Here is a 26,211-nt window from a genome sequence, read left to right on the forward strand (position 1 = left end):
GCAATGGTGGGATAATGACAGGTAGGCCCAACAAGTCCAGTAATAGCAGGGTAATTGAAATCCAAACAAAGTAACAAAATAACAAAAAATACAGGAAACAAAATATCAAATTAAAGTAGAAAAAATCCAAACAAAAAAGAAATGATCTCACCCACAAATAAGGCAGTCCAGCAAAGTGTCCCGAAATGATGGTGATTGTAGAAGGTTGAAAACGTTGAGTACGTTGAAATTGTTGAGACTGTCCAGTAGTGTTGAGTTGAATGGTGAACAGTTGTTGAGTAAAAATCAGAGGGATCAGGAAAAAATGGAGACTGTCACACATAAAACAACAAACACTAAACAGACCTAGAAAAACAGCTAAACTTAAACAAGTAAAAGTGAAAACAAAAAGAGCAGTTTAGACAAAGCGCAGCAACGAAAGAAAATGAATGGATGCACTGGAATTATCTAAGGATGGTAATGGATTCACTGAAATTTAAGTAAAGAAAATGCTGTAGTTTAATGGATTCCTCTGAGAAAGGGAGTCTCTCTCAGGCCTGATTAGCCAGCTTTAATACAAGTGCTGGCTACTAAGGAGCTCTGAGATTGGAGGGGAGGAAATCTGAATGAGCCAATGGGGAGAGAGGATGAACAGAGGGTGGTTGCAAGGAACTATGGGAAATGAAGTTTTAACCTGGCCAGGCTACTGACCCTAATTAAAGGGACAGGTGGGTGAGACTTACACCCACATTATGTAGCATGGGAATTGCTACAAGGTCATGGATTAAAGTTTGTGAAAACATGTGCTATTTATATTCAGGTGCGTAAATTAATCAATAATTCAATTACTGGTGCTCAACAGGGCAAACATAGGGAAGCAGGTGGAGAAGCCAACATAACGTGATACAAATCAATTATCAAAAGTGTCAGACAACACAAAACGTGCACTAATCAAATCATAAAATAATTTTCTAAAAATATTAACATACAAGTGTAAAATAAATTTAAACAGGGCATTCGTGACCCTGTTACAAAATGTTTGTTTATTTAGTTTTATTGTTTTTTGTGATTGCGCTTTATGCAATACATCTGTATATGAACTCATTTTTGTCCAAATGTCCATTCATTTACATTTTCTCGGTTGTGGAGATGCTTTATATGATGTGCCTGAATAAAAGTACGACTTATATCTGATTTTTGCCCTTTTATTATAATATTTATGTTGTTATTAATATGCTGATGAAATGGAGAGTTCTTGGTCGTTCTAGGCATGAGTATAAATGCGGTCATTCTAGTGTTAACATTGGCAGTGTTTACATGCACAAGTCATGACAGTTTTCCTCACGAAGTGTTTGCCGTACTTTTCAGGAAATGCGTTGCTATGCAGTTCTGATTTAAGAAAAAAAAAAATTGTCTGTACCAATGCAGATTACTCAATTCGTAGTCATTTAGGGGAGGGGATATTTAAATGTCCGTGTCTGCTTACTAAGTAGGAAAAGAACGACTATGAATATCGTGAGGAGAGCTTCATGCGTTGCCATGACGATAAAAACATTTAACTAGAGAAATGAATTCACGTGTTGTCGCACACGTGGTCTGTCTGTTTGTCTGGTTACCTTTCCAACACACACACACACACACACACACACACACACACACACGCAATTATATAAAATATAATTTCTACTAAATACAAGTTTTACTACTTAGAATTTATTATTATTTGTTTATTTAGCAGACGCCTTTATCCAAGGCGACTTACAGAGACTAGGGGGTGTTGAACTATGCATCAGCTGCAGAGTCACTTACAATTACATCATACCCCAAAGACGGAGCACAAGGAGGTTAAGTGACTTGCTCAGGGTTACACAATGAGTCAGTGGCTGAAGTGGGATTTGAACCTGGGACTTTCTGGTTACAAGCCCTTTTCTTTAACCACTGGACCGCACATCCTCCTGTTTGTCCACTGGTTAAAGACAATTTATGTTTGTGTATGTGTGTTTGTGGAACCTCTAAAAGTGAAATTTCATTAACACTAGAATTGCCTTTTACAATGCATGTTTTTATTTTGGGTGTGGGTGTGTGTTTTTGTACGGCCTTTCTGCTGGAGATTACATGAGATTAAGTCAGAAGAACGGGATCTTGACTGCTGAAACCTCGTGAGCCACAAGCACGATTCCTGCTCCAGTTTACATGGGTTTTTACAGCTATTTTATTGTGAGAAAGCGATTGACCCTGCCCTTAAAGTCGTGCTGCCAAAAAGACGTCCTTTTGCTGTTTCACCATGTATTCGTGTAACAACGTCACTGTAGAGTCGATTTTCAGGTGCATGTAAACCCAGGCAGGTAGAGAGTAGCAAGCCTAATTATAAACAACCTGTATGTTTATTAAAGTTGATTCAAAGCTAATGAAAGAACTAGAGACTAAACAAGCCATTTTAAAACATGCACTACAAAATGTATTTTCTCAAACCGTGCAGCTGGAATGAGATCTTATTAAAAAAGGACTCAATCTCCTCCTTAGGCAGCGCACAGAGTTTCTTATTCATAGGGCTCGACAACATTACTGCTTTAATGGTAGTAGAGCTAGCCACCTTCTAGCCTTAAGACTATAATGAACTGTGATAGAGAGAGAAAGGATCGATGCTGTCTCCCTCCCGATTAGAAAGGGCGCTGTGTAAGGGGGAAGGTACGCTGCCTCCTAGATCTACCACCTCGGTGGTAGGTGGAAACTGGAAGGTGACCATATTAGGAGGGGCGCGTAGCTGCAAGTACTCCGGACGATTCCAGTGCAGTCAGCTGCGGGTCAGCCCTCTATTGGAGAAACCAGGCGACGCTTTGACTGCAGGGAGGAGTTTGCTGGGTACAAAGGGGAAGCAGCTACGTCAAAACCTCCCCTTGCGCTGAGTTAAAGAGCGATCGGCCGGAGCCGGTGTTTGTTTTTTGTGATTACGTGTTTGTGTTTGTGTGTCAACAGAGGAGCAGGAGGACGGGAGGCTGTAGCCAGTGAGCCAGCACTTACCCCAGAGCACGCCCCTCATCGCACAGCACTTCACAGCACAGCGCACGCACCACAAACCCTGGAAAAGAAGAGCACATTTTCGTGCACGGAGGACTGTGGTTATTGAAGTGTGTTTTTGTTGCTTTTGTTTTAGCTGGATGCTGCTGAGTTTTGCCCCATTACCATCGCTGGTACTGGGGCTTATTATTTATTATTATTATTATTATTATTACTTATTTTTCCAAGTGGATTTATTTTATGATCTTTTTGTTTGTTAATTATTAAAACCTTTTTGTTTTTGGGAGAATTCAGTCTGGACATTCACTTTCTACAGCACCACACCATTCACCGTGTCACATGAACGTTTCTGAGACATTCTGTCTCTTAAATCCACTCGGGATACATTGTCCGATCCTGTACAAATAAACTCTGAATTTCGTTCCTTTTATTCAATTCTTTACAGTTCTGACACCCTATATGACAAGGATAAATACATGCAATTTCTTCAAAAACTTAATTTACCACGCCTTTCATCCGACATGTGAGCAGCACTCGGCGCCCCATTCTCTTTGGATGAGCTGAAGGAGGCCTTACAAGAGCAAAGATGGATTTGATATTCCACCTGAACCTTCTTACTTTCTGGAATCAATTCGGACCTCTCCTCTTGAAATTATACAAACCGCTATTGACAGGGTTCTTTTCGCAGAGATGTTAATTATTATTTCCTAAAAAAAGATAAAGACCCTACTATGTGTGTGAGCTACCGACCTCTTTCATTCATAAACTCAGATGTTAAGCTTATGCCAAGGTGTTATCATGCTGCCTGGAAGCCCATATGACTAAACTGATTCATCAAGATCAAACAGGTTTTATTAAGACTCGTCTAGCCTCCGATAATGTTCGCTGCCTTCTTCATATAATTCACTTGGCTCTAGACATTGACACCCCGTGCGCTGTTCTCTCTTTAGATGCTGAAAAGGCTTTCAATTGTCTGGAATGGGAGTACCTGTGGCCAGCTCTAGACTATATGGGTTTGGGTACAGAGTTTATTAATGTGGTTAAAATTCTATATACCAATCCCTCTGCGATGGTGCTGAGGGATGGTGCACAGGCAGTAAATGCTCACCCCAGTTCACTATCTCCAGAGTCACTCATCAAGGCTGTCCGCTCTCCCCTTTGTTGTTTGCCCGGTCACTTGAACCGTTAGCCCAAGCTGCCTGTCAGTCTACCATTCATTCACCCATTACTCTCAATGACAAGCAACATCATATTTCACTTTATGTCAATGATGTATTATTATTTGTCAATAATGTCCCCCAATCACTTCCCATCTATTATCTATTTTTCATGATTTCAGTTCACTGTCAGGATACAAAATTAACTGGTCTAAGTCTGCTCTAAGGTCCCTGAATGCTACAATGAGGGGCATAGTTCTGCCTATGAACATCCTGGTGGTTAAACATCTTCAATATTGTGGTGTAGAAATCTTCCTCTCCTTGCAGTAGCACTAACTAAGTTTAATAAGATTTTCAAACAGGTAGAGGCTGATTTAAACAGATGTCTACATCTCTCTATCTCTTTTCAAGCCTGCATCTCTACAAATGTACTTTATTAGATATTTGTAAAGATAAACACCTTCGCACCGTCCAATATTTACAAGTGCAATATCATTTACCAGGTACTACTTCCTTCTTCCACCTTCGACTTCGCTCTGCAGTGCATGCCTATGGGGTTCCCTGGGGACAGATTTGCCATCACATGCACTATATAAGAACATCCGGGTGTGGCTGTGTTTTCACATATGGTCTGGGAGTGTCCGGGTGTGGCTGTGTTTTCACATATGGTCTGGGAGTGTCCGGGTGTGGCTGTGTTTTCACATATGGTCTGGGAGTGTCCGGGTGTGGCTGTGTTTTCACATATGGTCTGGGAGTGTCCGGGTGTGGCTGTGTTTTCACATATGGTCTGGGAGTGTCCGGGTGTGGCTGTGTTTTCACATATGGTCTGGGAGTGTCCGGGTGTGGCTGTGTTTTCACATATGGTCTGGGAGTGTCCGGGTGTGGCTGTGTTTTCACATATGGTCTGGGAGTGTCCGGGTGTGGCTGTGTTTTCACATATGGTCTGGGAGTGTCCGGGTGTGGCTGTGTTTTTGCATATGGTCTGGGAGTGTCCGGGTGTGGCTGTGTTTTCACATATGGTCTGGGAGTGTCCGGATGTGGCTGTGTTTTCACATATGGTCTGGGAGTGTCCGGGTGTGGCTGTGTTTTCACATATGGTCTGGGAGTGTCCGGGTGTGGCTGTGTTTTCACATATGGTCTGGGAGTGTCCGGATGTGTTTTGGGATCGGGTCTCTCAGCTCTGTCTACTATTCTTAAGAAGAATATCCCTTGCTCTGCTAAGGTATTATTATTGAATGATGACTTATCCCTTGACCTATCATTGCAGCAGAAACGGATCTGGCTGGCTTACAGCAGCTGAAAAGATGATAGCTCTTCACTGGCAACCTCCGCATTCCCTCCCCTACCGTCAATGGACCCTTGCTTTTCTCGATATCATTTATATGCTCTGGTCCATGGCGCTGGGGAGAGGACTGTGCAGGCCTGGAAATCAGCTGCAGACTCTGTTAGATCCTGGATTAATCTTTCTCCAGCTATCTCTGATTGATTTGGGTTAGTGAGGTCCTTTCTGGGAGGATTTGGGAGGGGGGTGAAAATGGAATATTTAGGGAATTGTTACTGATGTGCTATTTATATTGTTTGTATTGTTACATCATTTCCCTAATAAACATTTAACACAAAAAATAAACAACCTGTATGCATTTTGTATAACCCACTGCTGAGTTAGAGATAAGAACATGCTAAATAACAAAATTAAAAAACAACCATCCCAAAGTGTGCGCTGATAAGCAATGGAATGCCCATTTGTTTCACATAAATGGAGGGTTCCGGAACTCCTGGAGCAATTAGAGCCCTGCTTATGCTGCCAGCAGAGCACATTGCAAGACCCTGGGTGGTTTAGAACCCCTTTACCATTCCAGACAGATTGTCATTTCTCAGTCTTCACACACTTTGAGCTGCCAGACGTACCCTTAGTTTTAAAAAGCTCTTTATTTAATGAAAGACAGTACTTTGGATTTATATAGCACCTTTCATCCCATAGGATCCCAAAGCTCTTTACAGGAAGAAGGGGCCTCTCTTTGTCCACACAGCAGCCATTCTGTGCAGCACAGTGACACAGCAGTTAAGATGGGAGAAGTGAGGAATTGCTTAGCCAATTGAACTACAGGGGGGAAACTTAGGTAGACCAGGTTGTAACTGTCTGAATTGGAATTTGCTCTCCCTAGATGTAATCTATATTACAATGTATTATATATATATATATATATATATATATATATATATATATATATATATATATATATATATATATATATATATAAAGAAGACGCGGCAGCGCCGTTTCATTTAAATAATACAAAAAATAAATAAAAAGGTTTAACAAAAAGACTTGCTCACAAAGTGAAAATAAATATTTTAAATAAAACAAATCACGAACACAAAATAATAAACCATACAGGTCAGGCTGGGCAGTCGCTGTCACTGTTCCTGTACATTATAATTTAGTTTTGTTTTCTCTCTCCTCGCTCTCTCCGCTCCTCTCATACACCCACACCCGAGTGCAGCGAGCTGCAGGCTTTTATATCGTGGCCGAGGGGTTTAACTGGCTCAACTGGCTAGTAATCTATTTCTATTACCTCTCGGCCACAATCTGTACGAGTTTATTAACTAACTGATCCACGCTACTAAATAAAATAAAACACTCGGCTACACCGTCACATATATTTCTAAATAGATACAAATAAACACACGGCGCCTCGCTGCCATAAATACAAATAAATCATAAAACAAACAAACAAAAAACAATAACCTGCACAGAGGCGGAGGGGGAGACCCTGTTCTAAAAATAAATAAATAAATAATACGTATAGGGCTGCTCGCCCTGTTCCAAGTACATACAGTCTTTCTTTAAACAATGGAAATTTAATGGCAAAAACTTTCTGACTACAAGGAATTCTGTTGGTTAAAGCACACATTGCCAGCAAACACTGTGGGAATGCTAATGCAGTTACTGAACATGTTACCAGTCACAAGGACTATGATTTCCCATAACTTTAGCATAACAAAGGCAGAAGTGTTAAAGGGACTAGGAGCTCTTAAAATAAACAAATCCCCTGGGCCAGATGAGATACTCCCAATAGTACTCAAAGAAATGAAAGAAGTTATTTACAAACAGCCAACCAAGATCATGCAACAGTCTCTTGACATAGAGGTTGTACCGACAGACTGGACAATTGCAAACGTAATACCGATCCACAAAAAGTGAAACAAAACCGAACCAAGTAACTACAGACCAATAAGACTGACTTCTATTGTATGCAAACTTATGGAAACTATAATAAGATCCAAAATGGAAAATTACCTACAGTAAATGGTAACAGTATCCTAGGAGACAGTCGGCATAGTTTTAGGAAAGGGAGATCTTGTCTACCTAACTTGCTTGATTTTTTTGAGGATGCAATATCGACAATGGATAATTGGAAAGCATATGTTTTATTTAGATTTCCAGAAAGCTTTTGACAAAGTCCCGCATAAAAGATTATTCCTCAAACTGAACGCAGTAGGGATTCAAGGAAATACATGCACATGGATTAGGGAGTGGTTAACATGTAGAAAACAGAAAGTACTAATTAGAGGAGAAACCTCAAAATGGAGCGAGGTAACCAGTGGTGCACCACAGGGATCAGTATTAGGTCCTCTGCTATTCCTAATCTACATTAATGATTTAGATTCTTGTATAGTAAGCAAACTTGTTAAATTTGCAGACGACACAAAAATAGTTGGAGTAGCAAACACTGTTGTAGCAGCAAAGGTCATTCAAAATGATCTAGACAGCATTCAGAACTGGGCAGACACATGGCAAATGAAATTTAATAGAGAAAAGTGTAAAGTATTGCATGCAGGCAATAAAAATGTGCATTATAAATATCATATGGGAGATACTGAAATTGAAGAAGGAATCTATAAAAAAGACCTGGGAGTTTATGTTGACTCAGAAATGCCTTCATCTAGACAATGTGGGGAAGCTATAAAAAAGGCCAACAAGATGCCTGGATATATTGTGAGAAGTGTTGAATTTAAATCAAGGGAAGTAATGTTAAAACTTTACAATGCATTAGTAAGACCTCACCTAGAATATTGTGTTCAGTTCTGGTCACCTCGTTACAAAAAGGATATTGCTGCTCTAGAAAGAGTGCAAAGAAGAGCGACCAGAATTATCCCGGGTTTAAAAGTCATGTCGTATGCAGACAGGCTAAAAGAACTGAATCTATTCAGTCTTGAACAAAGAAGACTACGCGGTGATCTGATTCAAACATTCAAAATTCTAAAAAGTATTGACAATGTCGACCCAGGGGACTTTTTTGACCTGAAAAAAGAAACAAGGACCAGGGGTCACAAATGGAGATTAGATAAAGGGGCATTCAGAACAGAAAATAGGAGGCACTTTTTTACACAGAGAATTGTGAGGGTCTGGAACCAATTCCCCAGTAATGTTGTTGAAGCTGACACCCTGGGATCCTTCAAGAAGCTGCTTGATGAGATTCTGGGATCAATAAGCTACTAACAACCAAACGAGCAAGATGGGCTGAATGGCCTCCTCTCGTTTGTAAACTTTCTTATGTTCTCTTATGTTCTAATTATTCCTGGACATGAGTCTCCCCACAAGCTATCCTGTCCACAATAGGGAAGAGATGTGATCTGTGAGTTTTATCCATGTCATCTTGAAGTGCTGGTGGGTTTATCGTAGGGAAGAGATGTGATCTGTGAGTTTTATGCTTGTTTCATCGATGCATTGAGACCCAGAATTCATTGCTAATGAGGCAGGTTGTACTGTGACACTGTTGTCTACACCTCTGCTGGATTCAATCAGCTAAAGTGTCAGAAGGTCACTCTTGAAATCAGGACTTAAAGGATGTGTTGCAGTAAGAAAACCTGTTAAGAAAGGGGACCAAGACTGAAAGGCTAAAATATGCACACGAACAAAGACATTACACATCCTTTAAGTCCTGTTTTCAAGAGTGACCTTCGTACTGTTGATGGATGGACAACGACACCTGAGCCTTCTGCCAGTTCTGTTGTCAATTCAACGCTTGTCTTCTTTCTATTCCTTAAGGATATTATCTTCAAGTATTGCTCATCCTTATTAGACAGCTTTTGGGGTCTTCCAGTCCTTGGTTTGTCAATTACAGATGATGTTTCTCTGTACTTGTTGATTATGTTTCGTATACCACACCTTGAAAATCGAGTGATGTGAGCTATTCTCACCCAAACTAAGCTGCATTAATGTGGCAGGGTGACCCGCCCCTGTGCATATTTTTGTGTTTTATGTTGTATGTAGGGTGTTTATGTTGTGTGTATATATTGGTTCACAGAGTGTGGGTTATGTAGCACAGGTGATGTAAAATGTATAATTGTATTTAGACACAGGGATTGCACAATCACTTCACGTGCAGATAAAATGTAATAGTACTGTATGTGAGTACAGGGATTGCACAATTAGTTCAAGTGCTGGGATTCAAGTGAATGATTAACAAGTAATTGAATTCCCAGCACGGGAGTGGAACCTGCGCAATCTTCGAGTCGCGGACCCGCGGGGGGGAGGAGGGCCCACGGCGTGACATGCACCGGTCTACGGAGCGCGGGGCGCCGACATCGAGCCCCGGCAGGGGGCGGCCGCCGCCCGAGCCCCCAACACGCCATCTAAATTGCATTAGAAAAAACCCCGGAGTCATAAAATCAACAATCAGCCATGAGGAAAAAAAACATCCAGATTAAGCAGTGTGTCACATGACCTTCGCTGCTGCAGCTGCAGCCCGGTGTGCAAATGCGCTCTTAATACTACTACTACTAATAATAATAATAATAATAATAATAATAATAATAATAATAATAATAATAATAATAATAATAACAGACTGCCGGGAACGTTGAAAAAATAAACGTCCAGATTACATCCAAACCTTCACTTTCCTACAGCCCCTATATTGTTCCTACCATTTATTTTTAAATGCATTTATTTTTAAAACTGGTCATGTTTTTATAATACAGATTGTGTAATGCTTTGTTTTTATTCGTTTTTGTTTTTATTCTAGTATGTAGTGTTTATGTCTTTGTGAAAGATGCTATATAATATAAAAGTGATTGAATAATGTAGTATGCATAATAATAATAATAATAATAATAATAATAATAATAATAATAATAATAATAATAATAATAATAATGATGTCAACAGTAAGGAAAACCCCTGGAGAAGATTTCTTTTTTTTAAATCAAATATTACATATTGCTAATTCCTTTCTATTACAGGCAAAAAGAAGCAACACAACTTAATTATAAGAATGTATTTTATTGATAAATCTTAACATGTGTACAAAAAAAAAGCATTAAATCCACACCAGGCAATTACATACAATTTACTACAGGACACTGTCCTGTTACATTGCATGAATGGAAATTAAAGGCATATCTCGTGGTTGGTACACCCCCCCATATATGAAATATATGAATAACATACTAGAAATGTTTAATTACATTGAAAGACAAACTCAACATAGCAAACAAAACAGGTAAAACTGGAACAAAATAGATTATAATATATGCATTTTAGTGTTTATATTACACTTGAGGTTCAATATTTTGATCAGCTTACACATGGGGGCTTTGAACAGAGAAAAGTCCAACTTGTGCTGAACAAAATGCTACATAGGTTTGTTGGGGTACATTAGAAGAGAAAACGTAAAAAAGAAACAATTCACTACCAGAACCAGAAATGTTTCAGAGGACGGGAGTGCTTGTCTTTGTCTCTCCCGAGTCAATATGGGCAAGTTGCAGTTCTGAGACAAAGTCTTCAAATAATAATTGGATATTGTAGAAACTGGGAGAAAATGGGTCTTAAAAAAAGGGAGGACTTATTTTTTCCTGGCACGCATTTCAGCCAATCACTGCTCCACAGTTTTGCCCGAGGAAGCAGAGCAGAAGGCAACGTTGCCAAAGCAGCTGTGGCCGAACTCCTTCCGCTTTGGCTGTCCGCACAGAGAACACAAGCGGCTGCGGTTGAGGCTCTGGGTCCACTGCGCTGGCGCTAGGGGACACCACCCCCTGTTGAAGCCTGCTCCTGCCCCTTCTTGCGTTTGTTGTGCCTGAAACACATCAAATGCATGACATTGTCAGTTTTATGTTTCAACAAAAACACAGTCACTGTGTGCGTTTTTCTTTCAGCCTTTAACCTCAAACTGTATAGCGATCGAGATGCTGTCATTCTTAAAGGACATCTCAACACTATGCTTTTCGAGGTGTAATGTCATCAGTGTCCAGTCAAGAGACGAAACTTACCATTGAGAGAGGGTGTGCTGATTCAACTCGAACAGCTGGAGGGTGGTCTTCTCCACGTGCCTCCGGCTGCCCAGCACCAGCTCTCGGACTTTGGAGTAGTCGCCGAGGATAGCCGCCCACCGGGAAGTCCTCACACCTTTGGACTTGGTGGAGGATGGGTGGAGGCGGCAGAGCTGGATGCAGATGGCCTCGACGAGTCTGCTTGTCTGTGGCCACTGGGCAGGTCCCGAGCCCTGTCCGAGCAGGCACCTGCAACCAAGCAACCGGAGTAAAAGTTTTAGTAGTAATGGGTACATGTTTATATTTTAGGGTTTTGTGTGTGTGTGTGTGTGTGTGAGGTGTTGTGGTGTTGTGGCCAACCCACGCAGGCTCACCACACTGCTGGCCAGGTGCTGGACACAGTGGCTGCCTTAATGGCGGCAGAGACAGCGGCAGCTTCTGGCGAGGGCTGGAGGAGCAGGTCCTGGGACCCTGGCACCCTTCTATAGGCAGGGGTCGAGGGCTGGAGGAGCAGGTCCCGGGACCCTGGCACCCTTCTGAAGGCAGGGGTCGAGGGCTGGAGGAGCAGGTCTTCGGACCCTGGCACCCTTCTGAAGGCAGGGGTCGAGGGCTGGAGGAGCAGGTCCTCGGACCCTGGCACCCTTCTGAAGGCAGGGGTCGAGGGCTGGAGGAGCAGGTCCCGGGACCCTGGCACCCTTCTGAAGGCAGGGATCGAGGGCTGGAGGAGCAGGTCTTCGGACCCTGGCACCCTTCTGAAGGCAGGGGTCGAGGGCTGGAGGAGCAGGTCCTCGGACCCTGGCACCATTCTGAAGGCAGGGGTCCAGGGCTGGAGGAGCAGGTCCTGGGACCCTGGCACCCTTCTGAAGGCAGGGGTCGAGGGCTGGAGGAGCAGGTCCTCGGGCCCTGGCACCATTCTGAAGGCAGGGGTCGAGGCCTGGAGGAGCAGGTCTTCGGACCCTGGCACCCTTCTGAAGGCAGGGGTCGAGGGCTGGAGGAGCAGGTCCTCGGACCCTGGCACCCTTCTGAAGGCAGGGGTCGAGGGCTGGAGGAGCAGGTCCCGGGACCCTGGCACCCTTCTGAAGGCAGGGGTCGAGGGCTGGAGGAGCAGGTCTTCGGACCCTGGCACCCTTCTGAAGGCAGGGGTCGAGGGCTGGAGGAGCAGGTCCTCGGACCCTGGCACCATTCTGAAGGCAGGGGTCCAGGGCTGGAGGAGCAGGTCCTGGGACCCTGGCACCCTTCTGAAGGCAGGGGTCGAGGGCTGGAGGAGCAGGTCCTCGGGCCCTGGCACCATTCTGAAGGCAGGGGTCGAGGCCTGGAGGAGCAGGTCCTGGGACCCTGGCACCCTTCTGAAGGCAGGGGTCGAGGGCTGGAGGAGCAGGTCCTGGGACCCTGGCACCCTTCTGTAGGCAGGGCTTTCTTCCATTGTTCATAACTGGAATACAACTTACATGTTACTACTTATTACTCTGAAGAACAAAGTTGATTAAGCTCATCTAGGTATTTTCTGACATATACATTCATTCTTTTTAAATTACAATTTATTCAATAGGCAAGTACAGTTTGGAAAATAAATAAAGGGGGAGATGAATGATGTAGTTTTTCAGCTTTTAAGAATGTCAATGTGTGTTAATAAAAAAACAACATGGAGTGTATGCAGCATTAATATTAATGATGGCTGTAAACAGACACATGCAGTAGCTACACATCCTTTAACACTGAGATAGCCTATAGAGACGAGGCACTTATCTTTACCTTTGACTGTTAGATTTAAATTCGTTCTGTGAAGGAAAGACAATTCAAACAATGAAAGTACATTGGCCGCTGCATGGCAGGGAATGACTAGTTAATATTTTCATACCCTTGACGAGTGTGAGTTGCACTTGGAATACCTGGATAGCTAAACACAGCAATACACATAGTCCAATACACACTGAAATATTAGAACAACAAAAGCTATACATTAATGAATGATGATCGTTTTCATAGACACAATAATAGTATTCATAACTAAACACACTAAGCCAAATACACACTCATAACATTGAGTGTATGCAGCATTAATAATAACTAGAGTTGCTAGCAACTATAAAGGCTTCCAAGCAGTTATCGTGAAATTTAAGCTTATTTGATCTTATAGATGAAACGTTATCATCACAACTGTGCTAACTGTGTCAATTTTGGCACAAATATTGGAATTATTGGTTAGTAGCCAATTTAAATTAAAAATGGGCAAAACTGGCATGTCACCCATATTGATTGGCTCATGGCAGCCATGTTTGTTCATGTAGGAACTTTTCCTGACTAACTTTTTTAGAGGACAGCACCAAGATAACGTATAACCAAGATTCACATCAATCAGCCAAAGGGCTCATGAGGAGTCGTTGTTTAAGCGTTTTACGCAAAATCCAACATCGCTGCCACACCATGTGACCGATCAATTTTTCCTTAAGTAGAATCAACCATGGACAGTGGCGCACTATGTACAAATTTTTTCACAGCTGTACTATTTACCATTCATGAGAAGAAGACTTTTGAATATTGTCCAACATTTTCATTAAATCCAAGATGGCTGCCACACCATGTGACCAGAGGTGCCATATTGACCACGACACAACAGCCTATAGTCTTCAACATCCGTTTCAACTTTTGTGCATTTTGGTGCAGCCGATAAGAAGTTATAGGCAGTTTTATAGCCAGTTGATGATGTCATGCAGCGTGGACACGTCGATTTTCACAGTAGCAACTTCCCTTGAACAAGCTTAACAGATGACCATACTGAGATGTTTTATTTCAATTTTTGTTTCAATCGGATAAGCGGTTTCAGAGAAGAAGATGTTTGAATTTTGATGATTTTATATTTTTATGGTAATTTTATGTCATTAATCAATGTCGTTGCCAAACCACAGAACCAATCAGCTTCATATGAACAACAGTTAATCATGGACTATCCCTCAACATGTATAGCAATTTTCAGAACTCTGCAGTAAGTGGTTTCATAGGCGTTTTAACAAATTCCGCAAAATCCAATATGGCTGCCAAACCATGTGACTTGCTCAGATTTGCTGAATATCACCGACTATCATCCATTGGCAGAAAAAAAAAAAAAAAATAAATAATAATAATAATAATAATAATAATAATCCTAACAAAAACAACAGGCTTCCCCAGCCTATGGCTTGGAAGCCTAATAATAATAAACACAGCAATAACAATAGGCTTCCCAGCCTATGGCGTGCAAGTCTAATTGAATATACTTGTTGGACCTCATTAATTCAGAGCAGCTCCGGCAAGCGGCTGCGGTAACCTCTGCTGTTTACAATGGATAGAAAACCTCAGTGAGATAGACAAGGCTTTAGCTTTCATTTCCTATCCAATGCTGCCCTCGTGTGGCCGTTTAGTAGAACGGCTTTCACGTGGTTGAAATGAATGTTAACTCATTTTGCTTCATAAAGTCGAATGAAACCTGCTGAATAATGTTACGTTAACCTATTGAGTTACACACTACGTTGTAGTTTTCCACATACTTCACCAAAAACTGAACATTTGACAAACGTGACATTTCAAAATCTAACGCTGTCCATTTTTAAACTGCTGCTGTGTCAATACAATGTTCGTCATGAATCTTGGTTAAATGTATAGTGTGTTATTAAATTATTACAGTTACGTTCGACCATATATACTTTAATAGTTTAAATTGCTATAAAAGAGAAGTTCAATTCAAACGACTTTAAATCCTTCTTTCAGTAATGTTCTGGTTTCAAAATCCTTGTTTTGTTATTTCGAAACTGCCTGGTTTGAAGTATGGCCACTAGGAAAACAATTCTTCACCAGAGACATTAAAATATAATATTTTTAAAATACTGATGTGGACCCGTAAACTAGATATATATTTTTAAACCGGTGCGCACGCAGGACAGCCATAGGGTCTATGCAAATAGGGTAACGTGATTCTAAGTGTTGATTCGCTAACTGTGTGCGCCAATCAGGAATCATCTACTTTATAACTTATTTTATCCAATCAGATTGTTTGACAAGATATGGCAGTTCCACCTCCTCGCCACACGGCGGCAGCATCTAAAGAGAACTCAATTCAAACAACTCTAAGCCTGTCTTTGAGGCAGGTTCCTGTTTAATTGGTTGTTGTGTTTGGTTAGGTTATTTCGGAATGTTCTGTTTTAAAATATGACCGATAGTAAAACAATTATTCACCAGAAACAAGACAATATTTTAATCATTTTAAAATACTGATGTGGACATGTGTGCTATAACTTTTATTAGACATAAAATATGTTTTTAAACAGGTGTGCACACTAGACAGCTAGCGGGTCTATGCAAATTAGTTATTGCGTTTCTACGTTTTGATTCGCTAACTGTGTGCACTAATCAGAGTGATCTACTTTTTTAAACTTGTTTTATCCAATCAGATTTATTAAGATTTGACGTTCCAGTCCCACTTCCTCACCACATGGTGGGAGCAGAGTGATTATTGGCGGTATAAACGTGTTATTCTAGCGTATTTCATTGACATAACAGTTCCACTTTCTCACCACGTGGTGGCGCATTGGAAAGGAATATGTCAAATAATCGTACATCAATTGTGCTGCTTCTTATTGATGGGTAAGGGGGTTCTTATGATATAACCTTGTATTACTCATATTTGATAGATTTTTAATAGATTTTCAGTATTTCAGGTTGTCGTTCCACTTGTATTGTGTATATCAGTGTAGCAGTTCCGAGGGGAAGGAGTTTTAAGATTTTAAGATAAGATTGAAGAAATATCTTATAAAATTGTTCATGCAAAACGCATCCTAATTAACTTTCAAATTGACAATCGTGTGTTTTGTAAAAACAAACCGTATCATATTTATTTGATCACTGTGTTTATACAAAGATATGTTTTAGTGCTATACAGCATTGCACACTGAGTGGTCGTTATACAGGTCAGATTCGGTGATCTGCTTCACTTTTCAAAACCGTGTGACACGGAACACAATGTTATATGCTAAGAAAAGACTTTTCTTTTTAAATAGCTGAAGAAGGGCTTTTTCCCAAAACCGTTCTGAAAATAAAATATTTTTTAATCTTTAAAAAAAAAAATTGTGTACATTCGTCTGTATTAAATCTGTTTGAAAGCTGTTCTGTGCTGGTGCTGTATGTAATGAATCTGTTTGAAAGCTGTTCTGTGCTGGTGCTGTATGTAATGAATCTGTTTGAAAGCTGTTCTGTGCTGGTGCTGTATGTAATGAATCTGTTTGAAAGCTGTTCTGTGCTGGTGCTGTATGTAATGAATCTGTTTGAAAGCTGTTCTGTGCTGGTGCTGTATGTAATGAATCTGTTTGAAAGCTGTTCTGTGCTGGTACTGTATGTAATGAATCTGTTTGAAAGATGTTCTGTGCTGGTGCTGTATGTAATGAATCTGTTTGAAAGATGTTCTGTGCTGGTACTGGTATATCACAGTGTTTTGAATTGCAGGTAACAGGGATATTGAGTGCAAGTCTATTCTCAAGCATTGCTTCAGTACTGATTGTCGATGACATGGTGATGTCGTGGTTTATGAAGCCCGCTGTTCTGTAAAACAGTTCAATTTCAGGGTTTAGTCCTAAACAAATCACACCAGCGCTTTTGTATCGAAGCGTGATAGTCAAGGTTTTTGTAGCGTGTGTGGCCCTTTAAAGGCTGTGGGACTGGCGGACACGCTGTCCAATCAGAAAGCACACCTACAGGGCTGCATTGAAACCTGGAGCCAATGTGAATCCTTGACGGGCGGGTTTAAACCATGTGGTTCAACACTGGACGCTGTCCCCATTAAAGAGGAAGCCACTGAACTGGATGCTGTCCAGAAAGACGAAGCAAGCCGTATTGTATTGTTTCAGTGTCTAGATGCCGTTATTGGCTGTGCAGTTGGTCCATTACTGTGCTGTTTGATGCTCTGTGAAGGTCTGTTGGACAAGCTGCCCAGCCATATAAACACGCCACCTTAGCTCTGATAGACTCAGCCCCCTGGCTCAGATAGACTCAGCCCCCTAGCTCAGATAGACACGCCCCCTGGCTCGGATAGGCCCTCAAACTGCACCGCCGCATTCACACCGGAGAGAAGCTGTGTCTGTGCAGCCTATGTGGGAAGAGCTTCAGCCGCCTGCAGCACCTGCGCAACCACCAGTGCATTCACACGGGGGAGACCCCGTACCGCTGCCCTGCCTGTGGGAAGAGCAGCCAGTCTGGTGCTCTGAGGAGGCACCAGCGCATTCACACGGGGGAGACACCCTATCACTGCATGGAGTGTGGCAGAAGCTTCATTCACTGAGGAGCCCTGAACATGCACCAGCGCCGAGCCCACGCTGGCAAGACCCCTATCACTGCCCTGAGTGTGGAGAGTGCTTCAGCTACTCCTACCAGCTCAATGGGCACACCTGCACTGTGGGACAGCCACAGCCCAGCAAAGTGCACAGCGATGGCTCTCAAGTGAACACTGCTGTCTGTGTGTCAGATCTCTCCTTTACATGCATTGGGGGGACACAGAATCCTTCCTAGTGTTTACAGTGGTTCATTTTAAACATGTGGCCAGGGTGTTCAAACAGATCTACATGGTTTAGGAAGCCAGCACAAGGAAGCACAGATGAACCCTTTTATATCAGGATTGCTGTGCCGGGATCATTCGGTGTTCGTTACATTTAAACACATGCATATCGTTTACTGCAGGACTCTGTCATTAACTGGAGCGAAACAGTTTGTGTCATTATGAAAACAAGCCACAAACCAAGCCAGTGGAGACGTCGCTGGTGCCCTGCAGGATCCCAGGCTTGCAGGCCATGGTGGAGGATTCAGTGAACCCTGTCTCTCACTTTGCACCCTCATAGCTCATGTGTCAGCTGTGTAATGTCTTACTGTGTCTTCTTACAGCCAGGAGTTTCTAGAGGCTTCTTTTGTGTTAGGGAAGTATCTTAGCGTTGCACTGTGTCTATTTACTAACCTGCCTTTTATTTAAAACATAACAAACGTCAACATTTCTGTTTGCATTTTTATTGATTGTTACAAATACAAGAGTGGAGCAAAGCCCCAAAAATCACTGGGAATTGTGCGACTCGAAGGTGATTCAGTTGCTAAAGTTTCTTCTTCTTCTTATAAGCCTGGTCTGCTGTTGTGATGACTTCTTCATTCATACTGCAACTGGAAACATAAAAACAGATCCGTGAGCATTTTCCATTGTCATTTTCCATTGTCATTTTCCCGCGATGCAGATACCATGTCAGGGGGTGGGCATCAGCACAGCATCACTGCGGTCCATGGCAGTGGCTGTTCTCAACCACAGGATGGCTCTCAAAGGCAATGCCTCGTCTGCCCTAGAAATATTAGTAGAGGGGACAGCAGCTCTTTGTATAATTTGGCCTCTTTTGTAGATTTCACATCTTTACATGGCAGACCCCTGTATTCTAACTGGGCTGTTTTTGTACATGAAAACTACAGATATCATGAGAGACTAATTCTAACACCCAAGTGACCACGGAGCATTATCACAAATGGATGAGTGCTGCAGTATTGCATTCAATAGTTCATTTCAGTCTGTACAAGATGATTGAAAATCTGTTGTTTCAGGAGCCTTTCTGACTACTTCACACTTTGTATTTGAGATCTATTTAATAGTCATGTTTGTGTTATTATAACATGTTAGAACAACATTATTATAAATACATATTTGCATGTTTTGTAGGTTTTCCAAGTGATTCTGAAGAGTTCTGCTTGTGTTATGAATGCTAACTATATGTCCAGCTCCAGTAAAGCATTTCTGAAAAAGGTACACGCACAAAGACGAACCCAGAACACACGAAATCCATACAGAGCTTCTTTACACAAGTAGTTCTGCAGTGCCCCATTCAAACACAGCATGCACCTCAATCACAAAAACACGAAATCCACACAGAGCTTCTTACACAAGTATTTCTGCAGTGCCCCATTCAAACACAGCATGCACCTCAATCACAAACACACGAAATCCACACAGAGCTTCTTACACAAGTAGTTCTGCAGCGCCCCATTCAAACACAGCATGCACCTCAATCACAAACACATGAAATCCACACAGAGCTTCTTTACACAAGTAGTTCTGCAGCGCCCCATTCAAACACAGCATGCACCTCAATCACAAACACACGAAATCCACACAGAGCTTCTTACACAAGTAGTTCTGCAGCACCCCATTCAAACACAGCATGCACCTCAATCACAAACACACGGAATCCAAACAGAGCTTCTTACACAAGTAGTTCTGCAGCACCCCATTCAAACACAGCATGCACCTTAATCGCAAACACACGAAATCCACACAGAGCTTCTTTACGTACCAAACTTGTACTTGGCTGAGAATCCCGTCCCCACATCTGAGCCGTCGCTGTGGAACTGAACCACGGCAGCGTTTCCACTGGAGGTGAAGGAGGGAATGGGTTCAGAGCCACAGTGGGTTTGCTGTACAGGGGAGGTAGTCTTAGGTCCATCTCGGAGATTGAGATAGTCATAGGAACAATCCTCAGAATACTCCACATCAAAGGAACTGATGGTAAGCGAGACCTGAAATGAAACACAAAAAAGGATCTGCAGTCCAGCTAAACATCGGCATGCTCCCACATGTTTGAGTCACATTGGAGACAATGAAATGGACGTTATAAAAGATACATCATGTAATATCAAGATATGGATTTGTTTGCCCTCAGTGTTAATGCAATTGTTTTTGTCCTTCAAGGACCTCTGCAGACGTTTCTCCAAGCGGCTCAGGTGAGTAATGAAGGTAGCGAGGCGCCTCGATCATTCAAACAGAGATGCTGCTGGTTTGTTCTTGTGTGTTTCCTACCTTGTACCCTTTAGGGGCGTTGATGATCCATATGCAGTCTATATTAATGGGATATTCCAGTGGATAATTGGGAGATGTCAGTGTTCCACTCACAGCAGTCAGTATGCCTCCGCATTGCACTAGAAAATGAGAGTTGCAGTGTATGTGTGAAATGCTGGAAACCCTTTTTAACTTGAGACAGGAGAAGCAAAAGAACATGCCACTTTAAATAAAGCACAGAGCCGTCTGATTGTAACTTCCAGCAGCCCCTCAATGTCTAACAGTTCATGACTCCGTACAGAACAGAGACAGGGCTGCTTACCAGTGCTGTAAGAAGCTTTGAAGCCCGTCGCAGTAATTGAACTGTCACTGACGAACTGAAGCAGCACGGCACTCCCACTGGCCAGCAGAGGAGGAGGCACAACATTCCCACAGGATCTATCCAGGAGGACTGGGGAGCTCTTGGTGCTGCCATCGTAAACTTTAATATAGTCAGAAACACAGCCTACAGAGCTCTGGAGAGCAAATGCATCAAACTCCAGTAAAACCTGGCAGGGGGGATGAAATGGCACTTTAGAAAGGTTATTGGTGCATTTCACATTCAGGCACAGTGCTTATTTAAACTCTGATTAAGTATGCTACGAAAAGCTCATCCATAACTTAAATACACAGTCATACATTGTGAGTGCCTTTTCTTTCAAGTTCTGAGTCTGTCTCGGTGCTGACATCAGCGCTACCTTGATCAGTCAAACAGGAAGGCTTGTCCAAATACCATTTTTTCTTCACAAAAAGCAGAAAAACAAACCTTGCTGTTTGGATGATTAACCTGAAACAGACAGTCAGAATTGCTTTGGTAAGAATTTGGGTAGTTCTGTGATGCAAAACTTCCATTGGTCTCTTCCAGAAGTGTGTTGCAGACATCTAGGAAGGGAATCAAAAAAGCAGCTTTGAATTGAATAAGAACCTGCAGCCACACTGAGAAGAAGATGCACGAGGGAACTAACAAGTTGCTGCTGTCAAAGTCCAGTAACATCGATGGAACAATTTGTGTAAAAGATAATCTTCACAAGACATGAGGCACATTGTACTTACTGCAGCCATAAAGCTTATTGATCTTTTGAATATCTCTCGGAGACATTGCTATTCTCTGTCCGATTTCTACCGTTTCATCTGGAATGGGTACAATAGTGAACTTTCCGGTTGTATTTGAGAAAGCATCTCTGTGTAGAGTGAAAATAACAGTGTTTTATTCAGATCAGTACTGAAAAAGAGAAAAGATCTCCTCACATTGTGTGGTAGGTAATTGAAACCTGGACTTTCTGTTTCTTTTCTTCTTCTTACCTTCCATAGTGCATGATGGAGGTATAGTCGTATGGCATGCCCAAGGTATTAATGTCCTGCTTGTAAAAGTTCGAAACTTGGTCTGTAAAGGGAAGGAGATGCTGGTTAAGAAGGTAATGCTGCTACACCAGAATCTGGTTCTGTGTTTTACTTCCAGACACCTATTGTAAAAGCATTAGTGAGAGGTCGCCCGTTATTCATTGAAATGATAATGCATTCTGAAATCCCATTATAAACCCTGGCTGAACTGCACACACTTGTTTTCAACATGCCATTAGAGGCTCCAGTGAGTATCGGGGGTCCTTCCTTGCTCATGATCCCTGCAATAAGGGCTGCCCAGTTAGCGCAGACTCCTACCTTTCTTGAGCTCGGACTAACAGTTGAATCACGCTGTAATGAAATGCTATTAGGGCAGCAGTGTGGAGTAGTGGTTAGGGCTCTGGACTCTTGACCGGAGGATCGTGGGTTCAATACCCGGTGGGGGACACTGCTGCTGTACCCTTGAGCAAGGTACTTTACCTAGATTGCTCCAGTGAAAAAAAAACCCAACTGTATAAATGGGTAATTGTATGTAAAAGATAATGTGATATCTTGTAACAATTGTAAGTCGTTGTGGATAAGGCCGTCAGCTAAGAAATAAATAATAATAATTGGGATACAAAGCCGTGGTAAATGGAATATTTGTGTTGCTGCTTTCCACCCTCCCCTCAGTTCTCTCTCCAGTGCTCTTCATTGTGATTGTGTGAGCGCTCCTGGAAAGGACTCCTTGTAGTTTCCTTACCTGCTGGGATGTACTGCCAGTTGATTCTGACATAGCTGTCGCGGTCAGGTCTGCTCTGCTCGTGATAGAAGCCTAGTGCATGGATGAGCTCATGTTGAGCCGTGGCTTTGTAAACACAGCCTCCCTTTGACAGGGACACTTGCTGAACGCCTTTATACTTTCCAACATTGGACCAGCAGCTATGGATGGAAAGAGATTCCTGTTTAGAAATCTTGTACTTTTGATCTATAAAAGTCGTTGCATATTTGTGAAGTTTTGAGACGCGCTTGCTATACACCTTTAACCTTGAAAGCCACTCAAATGGTAGGATTTGTCAGAGACACATAGAGTGGTTATTTACCCATTCTGAGGACTGATATTTATGTAGTCTTTTTCTGTAGTTCGCTGTTTAAATTTAATGCAGGTCTCTACATCGAAGGCTGGGAATGCACTGGAGATTATGTCCTTCTCTTCAGCACCTGTAAAAAAGGATAAACCAATTGAAACGCATTGATATTTTAATATATCAAAGCTTAATATCTCCCAGACCAGAGGGACCAATAATACTACCTGCAGCACCTCCATCCATTACACTGGCAACTTTAAACACAACACCCTTTAGAAAGGACAACTAAATTCCTGGGCACAGAGAAATACAGAGCACTCTTTTACAAACAAGAAACGTTTCAAAGATCAATCCAAGTCTCCTCAATGTCCTTGTTTAATTTAATATGGTCTCACTGGTACTATAAAACATAGTGAATGTTAATATGAAGCATTCTTCCAAACGTTTCGTGTACATACTGTATTCACTGGAGATAGTATAAGGCACATAAACAAATCCATCAGAGGCCTTCGGCCAAAAGCATGAGTTGTCCGGGCAGTTCATGGCGTTCCTGGAGTTTGACACGACAATGTCACCCTCCATCAGATGCTCTTTGATTCCTGTTTGAAAATTAAGCAGAGAAACATCTTAAAGGGGAACTCGTTTTAGCCACAATATGTATTTATATGAATTTCTCTAGGATACAAGAAACAAAACACATCTATATATTTGAATGATCATTATGTTAGTGGTAATGGGCAGTTTACAGACACAGGTAAGACCCTACCAAACTAATCTCAATGTGCTTCTGTTAAGAGTGCATAGATTGTAGAAATGAAGACACCGATCTCAAATAGAATATGCCAGCCTTAACTTCTATTCAATAAGCAGACCCAATATTTTAACAGGCAGTAAACATCTCTTCTATATGTTCAGAGCCTTTCTTACCTTTATTGGCTTCTAAGATGATGCTGAAGACATCCTTATCTTCAGGGATCCCTGGGCTACGTCTTTCTCTTTGACCTACAGAAGCAAAGCACCCCTGTGTGAAATCCTGCGTGCATAGGGCAGTGTGTGGAATACAGTGCTGTGTACTAATACTGGAAGCGAATGCAATCGAGTCCCCCTGTGACACACTGCTGACACTCTGACCATCACTCATGCACTATACAGTGAAAGCATTTCCTCCAGCATGTCATCTGGGTTACAAACACACACAAACACACTGGCCGTGCAGAAGAGACTCCACATTCAGCTGCTTCGTTGTTTGGGTGCAGTTTTGTAAAATGAACAGGAGTTTTTCTCCTTTCAAGTAAATTGGTCCAGTGTGTCGTACATCCTGAATTACAAAGATGAACTCACTGCAATGTAGAATTCAATGGATACATTTTTTTTTCTCGTATGAGACATACACATATAAAAACAAAATCTAGGAACTTGCCTTTTCCGCTGTGGTCCCCCTGCAAAAATATAAGAAAGGAAAGAAAAACATGGAGCCGTTATTGAAATGTTTAAGAGCCCAGTGAAAATGCATTTGAAATGAGAAGCACTGCAGCTGTGTGGCATTGTTACCTTCAGAGGCTTGCCGTGTGAGACACTGAGCAGCAGTGCTAAAGTGATGAGCACCAGTTTGTGATCCATCTTCATCTGCTGCTGCAATGTTCTGAGAAGCTCAGGAGATTCGTCTTTCCTCTTCGCTTGATGCTTCAGCACACCTGCTCATGGGCTTATATACGCCCAGCCAAAGTGTGTCCGTCAAGGGAGCTTAAAGCCGTTCCATTACTGGATCCACACGTGACTCCAGATAAGATGAAGTTTGCATTGGGTTTTAAAGTCCTTAATCTTGTGTAAAAGCTCAACTCTGGCCACAAGTGTTGCATCACCGATAGAATGAACTCACTGTGCTTCATAAAGTCGAATGAAACCTGCTGAATACGTTAACATACTGAATTATAGACCTCTTTGTAGTTTTCCATAGACCTCATGAAAAATGTGACATTTTGAAACCTAACATGAAATACTTTATTACTGTTATGGCTATCGGTAGACTTTTTGTGATATCGTTTTGAAGTTTCTTTGATTACATGATGTTAAATAAAATATCTAAATTATGTTCATATAGTTTATTTGTATTAAGCAATGTCTCGATCCTAATATTGTAGGTATTATAAAACCTTTGGCCATAGTTGTACTTCAGTATGTCAGTGTACGCACAGTACAGTACAGAGATACATTGTTCATTTTACAGATGTGCAATCCTAGGAAACAAGCTTGGTTTCTCACACTCAGGACTCTACCACACAGTCAGGAGTTTGTTTTAATTCCACACACTCCCATTTCATTCATTTTAAACTGCTCTAGTTTTGTGGATGGATTTCAATGCAGAACAAACAGGTTTATAAAAGCGCGGTGCTTTCCAGAGCTGGGACGCTGTGACGGCTGCCATTGCAGGCACACCCTTGATAGAAATGTTCACCTGAGGAGCTTTACTGGAGCACCTTCCATTTCATCACTAGCAACTAAAATACAAGAAACAAGCAAGTTAACAGCATCAGCCATCCCCAGCCTGTACACTGATGAGTTAGACTGCACAGTCTGTTTCATTTTACCTTCATCCATGACTGTAAAGCAGTCCATGTGGATTCATTTGGAAATATTACATGATGACATGATGACAATGAGAGGGCTCCCTCCTGGCTTTCCAATGTTTTCTGACTGGAAGTTTGGAGACCCTTTTGTAAAGGTTTACCCCAGTAATTGGGAATGGTATTTTTGCAGTTTTCCCATGCTCTTCCCATGGTTATACTTTGCATTTATCCTGGTTTACCCTGGTTTGCCATGTTTATTAATAAGTCCCTCTCACTGGTAGATTCAGTGTGTAATTCAGGCTTGTGGATGTCCTGGGTGTATTGTTGGTACAGTGAGTGTACAAACAGGGCAGAATCTGAACAATAGATACATTAAATACCAACGCCTCCAGATCATTCATACAAATAAAGGTGTGGAAGAGATGAGGCTGAATCTAGGGTTACAATGATTAGGAAAAAAAACTGTCAATAATTTTCTTTGGAGTTTGAGAAGACTTTTAAATAAGCATGTGGGCGGGTTAGTTCCAGGCTTCTAAGCAACGTGTTTGGGATTGTGTATAGTGTGGAGCAGGTTTATCATGTGTGTTCATTGGGGTCTTTGTCCACTGACATGTCACTGCACTGCTATATGTTCCATGCATGTGTGTTTCATGTGCATTCAGCTGCAATCTGGCAGCACTGTTGTAGATGGGAAGCAGGTCTGTCAGATCTGTCTGTGTAGCGCTCTCATATACTGAGTCAGCACAGTCTATTAAAGGTAATATCGCTGGCCTGTCCAAGCGAGAGACGCTGCCTGCCTGTATAGAAGAAGTCCCAGTTTAACTCTGCATGTTCAATATGGTATTCAAAATATAGCACTGAGTCAAGCCAAGAACCAAGGTATTGCTATCGTTGTACAGTTTCAAGTCTGGTGCCATCATTTGATATCAGAGCTAGGTTACTTTTCA

The 26,211-nt window shown here is 41.9% G+C and overlaps 1 protein-coding gene across 1 annotated transcript; it reads right to left on the reverse strand.

Annotated features, from left to right (window-relative positions):
* Nucleotides 1-18,433: 18,433 nt before the first annotated feature.
* LOC117415939 (hatching enzyme 1.2-like) lies at nucleotides 18,434-24,371 on the reverse strand. Its single transcript, XM_059009807.1, has 13 exons — nucleotides 24,249-24,371; nucleotides 24,118-24,136; nucleotides 23,625-23,699; nucleotides 23,156-23,296; nucleotides 22,713-22,830; nucleotides 22,373-22,551; nucleotides 21,592-21,673; nucleotides 21,343-21,470; nucleotides 21,056-21,171; nucleotides 20,573-20,798; nucleotides 20,272-20,390; nucleotides 19,769-19,991; nucleotides 18,434-18,596 (listed from the first exon to the last, which is right to left on the reverse strand). The coding sequence occupies exons 1-13, from the start codon at nucleotides 24,321-24,323 to the stop codon at nucleotides 18,586-18,588; spliced, it is 1,512 nt and encodes a 503-aa protein (XP_058865790.1). The 5' UTR covers nucleotides 24,324-24,371; the 3' UTR covers nucleotides 18,434-18,585.
* Between the last annotated feature and the right edge of the window lie 1,840 nt (nucleotides 24,372-26,211).

The sequence above is a fragment of the Acipenser ruthenus genome, chromosome 39 (assembly GCF_902713425.1).
Source record: "Acipenser ruthenus chromosome 39, fAciRut3.2 maternal haplotype, whole genome shotgun sequence".
NCBI classification, from domain to species: domain Eukaryota; kingdom Metazoa; phylum Chordata; class Actinopteri; order Acipenseriformes; family Acipenseridae; genus Acipenser; species Acipenser ruthenus.

Coding starts and splice junctions, on each gene's coding strand:
- LOC117415939 (XM_059009807.1), bottom strand. CDS start 24,323: ATGAAGATGGATCACAAACTGGTGCTCATCACTTTAGCACTGCTGCTC. Junction 22,552..22,712: donor AATATCAGTCCTCAGAATGG/GTAAATAACCAC, acceptor TTCCATCCATAG/CTGCTGGTCCAATGTTGGAA. Junction 21,471..21,591: donor TCCATCATGCACTATGGAAG/GTAAGAAGAAGA, acceptor CACTCTACACAG/AGATGCTTTCTCAAATACAA.